The 9417-nt window shown below is 41.1% G+C and overlaps 2 protein-coding genes across 2 annotated transcripts in view; both read left to right on the top strand.

Annotated features, from left to right (window-relative positions):
- The window catches only part of LOC104965963 (gamma-aminobutyric acid receptor subunit alpha-6-like), a 599227-nt gene that overhangs the window by 257535 nt on the left and 332275 nt on the right, over window positions 1-9417 (top strand). The gene's annotated exons all lie outside the window — the stretch shown is intronic.
- LOC104966240 (single-stranded DNA-binding protein 3) overlaps window positions 1-9417 on the top strand; it is a 64922-nt gene that overhangs the window by 5429 nt on the left and 50076 nt on the right. The window contains exons 4-5 of the mRNA XM_010795423.1: window positions 1048-1109; window positions 6280-6364. Coding sequence (XP_010793725.1) covers window positions 1048-1109; window positions 6280-6364 — 147 coding nt within the window. The remainder of the gene's footprint in view (window positions 1-1047; window positions 1110-6279; window positions 6365-9417) is intronic.

Here is a 9417-nt window from a genome sequence, read left to right as displayed (position 1 = left end):
ATAGAAATAAAAATAGGGGAAAGACGTAGTATATACACGTTCTCCTGGCGGGACCTCAAATCATCTTCGTAATATCTATCAAACTATATATCCTACACATCCACTGGACCTGGACTCTAAAAGTACAATATACCCTTCTCGCTAGAAATCTAATCAAAAGCATTTTAATGGCCAAAGTATTCTACAATTTAGGATTTTCCAGAGAGGGTTATTTGTGAATATACAACCCTCCGGAGCGTTTGCAATCAACGGTAGCATCAGCCCATATGCCGCAAATTGTTGTTTCTTACACGACCACTAGAGGTGCTAAACTTTCAAACGTGACTATAGGTCGTAATAAGCTGCTGAACAATCAACCTATTTGGTCGTTTTTTGGAGGAGGACAGGCTGTTTCAAAAGCACTGAGCCAATCCTTGTTATTCTCTCTGTCTTAAATTGTGTATCTAGACTGGCGCTAGATAGGAAAATAAAGAATTAGTGATGATTTTACATTGGCCTTGGTGATTTGTGAATAAAAACGGCTTTCCTCAGTAGTAAAACTACACACGCTATGACACAGCTAAAGTGCATGTTTACAACAACTTGCGGTGTCAGAGCAAACATGCTAAACGTGATTGCCGCACCTGAGCTGTTGCATTAATTATTCAAGAGGAAATCCTATAAAGTTACACCAGATCATGCTCCCTGTCTGCCATTGTTAATCTTAGTGTAAAAACATCTGACGCAGTTGTCTTCGGAGATTGTAGACATATGTAGGCATGGTGTTGACTGTTTACATTTCCTCCTAAAAGCCCTTTTGGGGGCTGGCAGTAAGTGAGTACATGACTTGCCCGTATCCATAAAGCCTTTCATATGTAAAGAAAAGCAGACAGGACAGAGATGTAACAGAAGCAAGATGGAGATCGACAGAGGCAGATAGATGCCTATCTTCCCGTCCGAGGCCATTGACAGTTTGAGACTGACTGATTATATGTTCTTAACCTCTGGACCTGCAGACATAATCCTCTCTCTAGTGGCCACAAGTGACTCTTCTCTCCTCTCCTCCAGATTCGATGGGAGAAGAATATTACATTAGGGGAGCCTCCTGGATTCCTCCATTCGTGGTGGTGGTGAGTTTCAGTTTGCTATTCTTTTTTTTCTCCCAGTCTTTGTTTTGATACAGTAAGCCCATCCATGTTGTTTACTTGTGTGAGTAAACAGTTTTTACAGTACATGTCTAAAGCTGTGTATCCTACCTCGCCACACATACTCAATCATTAACAGGACTCTAGTGACCATCATACACGTATTGTTTTATTACGTTACTAACACCAGCACCCTTACAGTAATAGCGACACTAATAAAGCACTTCATTTGATGAGTAGTTATCCTACTTCATTGATACCCATCGTGTGGTAATGTGAAATGCCACCACCTCTCTTCCAGATCCAAATGTTTTTTTAACACAAAATATGTTGTTATTGCATTTACAAAATGATATACAATAGTAGCTAAAAAAGTATAAATGGCTAACTCTGTGAAATACATGAAGTTGACGTCAGAACACCATAATTGGGTTGTAGCTGATTTGGTAATAGGCCAATAACATGCAACATTAAACTGAATAACGCTTGTGATGATTGGCAGCCAGCAAAATCAGATAAATGGCCCTCTTTTGTCAGATCTGGGTAGAAAAAGGTACGGTCACATGCACAAACGTTAGCTTGAATGGTCTGAAGGCTCATGGAAGAGCCAAATAAATGTTAAGCATGTTCAACTCATAAATGAACATCAACAGATTCATGTTTTGAAAATGACCAGATTTTGACTTATTGTTGGTGCTCCAGTCATGATTGAAATGACTTCCAGAGGTGGGAGGTGGAGCAGAGTCTCAGTCTGGGGTTGACCAGACTCTGTGAGGGCGTGACCCCTCCCTCCCCGTCTTCTCCCCTCCTCCAGTTCTCCACCCTTCACCCCCGATCCTGAAACAATAGATCCAGATGGTTAGGGAATGGACTCCCCTCCCCCCCTCACCCTCTCGTCACCCTTTGTGTGCCCCTCACCTCCCACTTTTCTCCTTTGTTCATGAGGGAGAGGGATTCTTAGCAGATTAACCCGTTGCATTCCATCTTCCTTTGTGTCACCTCTCCCTCCGCTGTCTTCCTCCCCCCCGTCCCCCTCCTGTCATTTCTGCCCCTGGCTAAGATTTGACCCTTGCGGTCATCACCTTAAGCCCCGGTCAGTGGTTTCACTTGTTTTTGAAATTGCAGGTTCAGTTCATAGTCAAGCTTTTTGCAGGAAAATCAGTAACACATAAAGTAATTATAAAATGTTTTACTGTAAAACCCTGGTTAACATGCAGCTGGTAATCAGTAATCTGATTTCTCCCCCTCCCCTATTTTGAGTCTTTTCCAGGGGATTTGTTGACAATAAGAGGATAGAGATTATATCCAGCCTTATTCTTTCCATCAAATAGAGTAATAGACTCACTGAGACCTAAGAAACAAAAGCATCTTACATTTGTGTAATTGTACATGTCTTACTTCTGTAACATAATGACATCGCTACGTAACACTCACGCTCCTATTGGCTAGCACTCCAACACATTGTATGTGATATCCTAAGGGAAGGGACATCTCTAAGTGGTTGACGAATCACAACAGAGCCGGCCAGCTAACCAATCAGAGCAGACTGGGCTCTGGTTTCAGACAGAGGGCGAAAAGAAGTGCTGCAGCACAGGCAGTATGAGAAAAGTAAAGACCTTTTTGAACATTAAAGCACGGAGACATGTCACAGTAGAGCAGCGTTTCTCAAAGTGTGATAGGTGGGTCGTGAATGGACGCGATGAACGGGAGAAAATTATTTTAAATACATTTTTTGGACCTCAGACCGGAATCGAACCTGGGTCCTTGCGGGTGGTGGTGGACTGTTACAGCTGGAGAGTCGCAACGGCGGTGGACTTTCACAGCGCCGGAGCCTCGCAACGGCTGGTGTTTGAAGCGGCGGATGCGGTACCGGCACAGCGGCGCTGTGAAAGTCTGCGGCCCACCTATGCCAGAGCCAACGGCCCACCAACGGCAGCAGCCCACCAACGGCAGCGGCCCACCGGGAAAAGTCCCGAATCTCCCGATGGCCAATCCGAGCCTGCTCACACAAAACTGAAACCAAAATAATTTACAGACATATGTAAAAATCTCTAGTTGTAAAAAATACAATATATATATATATTTAGCACACAGCCTCTGTGTGGCTGCCTGTGTGAGAGTGAGGAGAGAGGAGGACGTGAGAGAGAGGGATAGTTGAGATACGAGTGAGAGAGAGAGAGTGAGGAGAGAGTGAGAGGAGTGAGAGAGAGTGAGAGGAGGAGAAGAGTGAGAAGAGAGTGAAGAGGAGTGAAGAGAGAAGAGTTGAGAGAGAGAGAGAGGAGAGAGGAAGAGTATTGTGAGATTTTGATTTCTTGATGAGAGTGATGAGAGATGGGGATTGATGATGGAGATGATGTATCTTTTGTGAGACTTTGAGATTGTGAGAAGAGATTGAGATGTGACTGAGAGTGATTGGAGAGAGTGAGATGATTGTGTGATTGAGATGTGTGAGATGAGGTGATGATGAGAGAGAGAGAGAGATGATGAGATCAGATGATGATGAGATTGATTTGATGATTGGAGATGAGAGAGAGAGAGAGAGAGAGAGAGAGAGAGAGAGAGAGAGAGACTTTATCTATTTAATATAGCCTAGTTGTAAAAAATAAAGTAAGAAATCATTCCAATGTGTACTATAGGACAGTAAAAGGGGAGTGATTAGTAAAATATGGATAAATAAAAAGAAAGAATGCAAACTATAACATAAGAATAAACAAGTGTAAATGATTTGTTATTGGTTGTGATCATATTCTAAAGATGTTTGGATTATTGAAAAGTATACAGCTCTTTTTCATATGAGAGTTGAGAGCTGTATCATACATTTAATTTTGTGCTCAAAGTGCACCAGATTGATGCATTTCACTTCAACATTTAAAAAAGAAATCTTCCCGGGGGTCCACCCCCAAATAAAGCAGGTTAAAATAATTAAATTGAATACATTTTCTTTTAGTAAACACTGAAAAGAGTCCCACAGAGCCAAACAGCACACAAAGGTTAAAGGTCAGCATACAATAATGTTAAAATGTTCTAATTATATACACTGCAAAAAACTAAAAAAGAGGAGTTAAAGTAGCTCACGACTTGTTTTATTTTTTGAAAGTAGCTTTGAAAGGTTGGAGACCCCTGTTATAGAACGATACATTTGACCATTTTAAGCTTGGCCTACCATTTGATTGGGGCTTGAAAAGGCCCACCTCTTCAAAGTGGGAAATGACAGGACAAGTTTGAGAACCACTGGAGTAGAGGCACCAAATACAAATAAAATGTGTTTTATCGCAGATTCTTTAAATTCTTGTGATTATTTGTTATAGCCTTTTTACTTGCTCTTATGGGGAATATTAAATTAAAGCTACACAAAGTGGGCCACTGGATGAAGAATATTATTCACTGTGTGGCTGAAGGACATTACTGAAATCACCAGTGTACATATTACAAAGGAACACATATTTAAAAACCTGTAAATGTAGAATTACTGACTGGTAAATATACTCTTAGATGCTCTTTGAAAAGTACAGTATCGAGTGTAACTTTTCACCTCAGGGGGGGCTCTGCTGAGTCGGTGCTTTAAAAGCCTGGCGTTCATTCTTCTATCAGCAATGTGAGACCAAGGACATGTTTTAATAAAAAGAAAATGAAGGAACAGAATAATAACCTAAAAGCAAAAAAAAAGCACGGATACATCTTGAGAATAAGTGTCTTCTCTTGTTTATTAAGGGCCAACACCTAGATGTAGGTTGTTTCTTTGCAAAATAAAATAAATAATATATATAATGTTGTTTTTTATACCTGGGCAAACATCCTTTTCTTTACCTTCTCTCCTTGTTGAGGCTTACAGTGAAAGGACAGATAACCTTGTTGAATAGAAGGTTCAGGTCTTGTAGCTTCTTAATAATTACTCCCTGTTGATGTGTCCTTGAGCAACACACTGACAACCTTATCATGTGTAGCTCAACCAAGCCCTCAGTCCTATACGCTAAAGAGGAGATGGAGGAAAACACTTTTAGAGATCAAAATATTGTATAAATGCCTCTTGAAGGGGTATTGTGTGCCTCTATTGTGACGTGTCCCCTTCATACTGCCTGTGCTGCAGCACCTCTTTTCACCCTCTGTCTGAAACCAGGGCCCAGTCTGCTCTGATTGGTCAGCTGAACAGCTCTGTTGTGATTGGTCAACCTGTTAGAGTTGTCCCGCCCCTATCATGTACAATGTTTTGGAGCGCTAGCCAACAAAAGTGTTACAAAGTGATGTCACGATGTTCCCAAAGTAAACAAAGAAGTCAAATGGAGGCGTTTCAGGCAGTGTGCGGGAGAGAAACTTCCTCTGGTGTGAACTTCAGGATTGTAGCCTTTGCAGACCATTTACATTCACAAAAACCTATTGAACACACCAAGGGAAAAGGAAAACCCCAAAAAGCATAATAGGGCCTCTTTAATGATCTCAATCAACTCACTCATATCTAGCATGTCTTAAGAAGTGCGAACAATTCCAGATGTTGGGCTTTCAACATGTCTGTGTGCAACGCAGATTGCCGGGCTCTGTGAAGTGGCTGCCTGATTGGTCCTCTCGTTAGCCATGTCGCTGTTTCACTCTGTGTATAGCACTTCCACTAAATCAATGCACAAAGACTGATTCAATGAAGGCCTCTTAGACAGGTAGCACACCATCCGTCAGCGTTGTTGCCTAGCACGTTTGCGATGATGATTTTCCACTTACTCTGTTTATACAAACTGAAACAAATATCCATTATGGAGACATTTTGTGTCAACTCTTATTATTGCCTTGACCTTTTGGAGATCATTTTATGAGCAAATCTTATCATCCCTGGTAAAAGAATATGTCATTGAGTTTAGCTCTATATTCATGATTTAAGTCTAACAGTTCATGTTTGAAGCTAAGAAATGGATGGTCCATGCATGTACTGTAACACAAGTGAGTGTGTGTGTATTTTTGAGTGAGTGAGAGGTTGATTGAGGGGGCGACACTGGCATTGTGTCCCTCTTACAATGATGCTCAAGTATATAAGAGGCAGTTTAAGAGCGCTAGGGAGATAGTGAGAGTGTGTGGATGGGTTATGAATAGCTGTTACACATTTGCTTGTATTGCTCTGTATGCTAACCTCTGACCTCTTCGTCCCAACCCCCCCCGCCCCTCTTTTCAGTGTATTCTGGGACTTGTATTGTGCGGCTCCAGACCGAAGGGAGACATGTGAGCACTCCAGTGAGGCGAAGGCCTTCCATGACTATGTAAGTGACAACTGGCTCTGCAGCCACTTCTTCTCTTCTCACAGAAACACACACTCACTCACTGTAGCAGTGGTTTCTTTGTATGAATGCTTGAGACACACATGTACAGGTTTGTATAGAAACTTGGAGTATGTAGGAAGAATCTTCACGAGGCACCTTCACCAGCCAGAAGAGGAAAGTGTGCGCTTTTTAAGACACAATTAGACCGGCTCTATAGAAATCCACTTTACTGGGAATCAAGCTTTTAATATTATCTCAACAACTAGAAAAATCCCAACTGACTGCAAACTAATGAGTACACAAACAAATATTCAGGAGTCCTCAACATTTCTCAGGCCAAGGACCCCTTGGTTAAAAGAGAGGGAGAGGGGACCCTGTGGGAATTATTTTGTATTTATCTTACATTTTGGGGATTTGAAGATTCTTTCAGATGTTTTATGTTGATTGTCTCGTGATTTGTTTTGTTTTCTTTGTCTTCTAACATCTTGGGACAATGTGTGAAATAATGATTTCCCTTCAACATGTTATACAAGTAAAAGACATACCTTTTTTTAATGGAGAGAAAAAAAGCACGAAACTATTAAAATCATAATGCGATAGTTAGCTCACGTGATTGCATGAGGACTCTTGGGTAACAGACTCAATGTTTTGTGTTTCATACACATTGGCCAAAAATAACTAGCAAATCAGGGCACTATAATAATGCATATTTTACACATAAACAAAAATTCTCAGTAGCACCATTTTATGCTTTCACCTGTTATATGTGCTCCTGTTACAGAACTGGATATTTCTACCAAAGTGCAGCTTGAGAATCGTAGTTCCCTTCTCTCATTTATCTACTCAGGCTTTTACCTTTTGTCTTAATATCAAAGAATCAAATATTACTAAGCCTTTGAGGTGCTTTTTTAAAAGTGTCTGCAGAGAAATGAGTGGGACTTTTACATCCAGAACCAGCAGGGCCCAAAAACGCTCCAAGCACTTTGTATCTCAATGGTTTATCAAGAAATCGTGAGAGAATAAATCTTTTATATTCTGAGACAGAGTGTAATGATTGAACCTTTTGTGTGCTGTACAGTTGTGATGTTAAGCTACGTGAATGAAATTGCCGCCAGTGAGTAAAATCACAATTTGAGTAACAGAAGAAAAACTCTGTAGCCTTGCTTTCTGTTTACACTGTACGTTTTTATGTCCGTGTCCTTGAGGAATTATTCGATGCCGTTGGGCGTCTGAAGGAAAAATTCTTCTTTCCCACCATCTTGCCTCTCAATGAGGTCAGAGGTCACGTTCAGCTATGAAACAGTCTTTCCAGAGTTTGAAGGGTAGGTGCTCAGAACCAGGTCTCATGCAGAAGGAGTCTAGTAATGCCAAATACAAAAGTAAATATGTGGCTGTTTTTCACAACTCGGTAACTGTAACTGTATCCACTTGTGTGTAAATATCATGTGTTGTGATTGACACTGTTCTACAGCCTGTCCTCTCTGGTCAAGACAGTGTGGCATTGTGTGTCTCTGTGTGTGTGCTGTATAGTGGGGGGAGATAATGGAATAGAGTTCTAATCCGGTAATCCCAGCACTGGGCTGAGGCTAAGCTAGGGATTTATGTGTGTGTGTGCGTTCGTGTGTGTTGGTGTGTGTGTGTTGCGTGTGTATTTTTGGACGTGGAGCATTTTTGGCAACCAGCCCATAGATGGCGGGTGGAGGGGCTCACACCCTCAGTGCCAGTGTGCCAGTTAACCCCGGCTGTGTGTGTGTGTGTATAAATGTAGATGGGTGTGCTCCATGGTCGCTGGCTGTCTGCTCCTAACGGTGATAAAGCGAACTAGACGGGACCGGTTTAATTTTGGCTCCAGACCCCTGAGGCTAGTCTCTGAGCACAGGTCCTTTTCTACTGGTTTCAAAAGAATGAGCCGGTTAGAGGCATGGGAAGAAGAAAAGAAAAAGATATTTCACCTTCCCTCAAAAGAGTTTCTTAGTCTTTTTGAGAATTGCTGGTCAGCAAGCATTTATGAGGTATTATCACAGCTCTCTCTCTGGAAAGGTTTATTTCTACTTTCCACATTTACTGACCCTGGTTATAAAAGTAATGCAGGAGCTGCTATCTTAGAGTGACTCGGTATATGTCAAGTTTGGGTTTCTAAGTATATAGTTCCTTTAAGCATATTATTCACCAAAGAGGAAGGCATAAAGGGTTTAATATTTTGAAAGCAGATGCAGGCAATTTGTTCTTCATATGCTGTTTCATAAAATTAATTTGAAGTGTTTTGTAATGATATCACTCATGCAGGCTTTTAGATAAGGCTTAAATGGCTTGACATATTATACCTTTAAAATATATAGACTTCTTTTTTTTTATCATTTTATAATGATAAATGCTGAATTATACACCTAACCAAATGATATGATTGAGACCAAGAGTACATTTTAATGTCTTATAGTTAGCTCCATTAATTGTACCTTCATGTCTTACGCCAGTTAATTTGCTGGCTTGATTAGCAGTGTTAATTGTTAAATCCGTCTTAAATCAAGTCCATCCACTCCTGTAATTTAAATAATGGCAGTTTGATCTGCCGAGCTAAGCACTCCACAGTTAGGAGCTACACACCATTAGTAAAACATTTCACAAAAAGCACTTCTGATCGAGGCCTGGTGTTTGTTCAACATTGTGTGTGTGTGTGTGTGTGTGTGTGTGTGTGTGTGTGTGTGTGTGTGTGTGTGTGTGTGTGTGGAACTTGATGTACTGTAAGTGTAGAACATAACAAACACTGGAAGGACGCCTCTTCTTAAAGACCTATACGATTCACCTAAGTGTTTTGACAGTGTATGCACGTCGTAGAGTATTAAATCAGCAATGTGATGTTGATACTTATTTCATGATTAGTCTTCTTCTTCCTGCACTCTTCTTGTTCACGCTGTATTTACATATCTGCCCACTCTTATCATTTCTCTCACACTCCTTTCTTACTCTTCTCTGTCTTTTTTGCATTATTGCAATTCTCTCTCTGCTTGTGGTTTCTCTGTGAAGCCCCCGCATCTGCATTTCCCCCCCCCCCC

The sequence above is a fragment of the Notothenia coriiceps genome, unplaced genomic scaffold, assembly GCF_000735185.1.
Source record: "Notothenia coriiceps isolate Sejong01 unplaced genomic scaffold, NC01 NC01_scaffold00037246, whole genome shotgun sequence".
In the NCBI taxonomy this organism is placed as follows: domain Eukaryota; kingdom Metazoa; phylum Chordata; class Actinopteri; order Perciformes; family Nototheniidae; genus Notothenia; species Notothenia coriiceps.
This window is presented reverse-complemented; position numbering and strand designations above follow the sequence as displayed.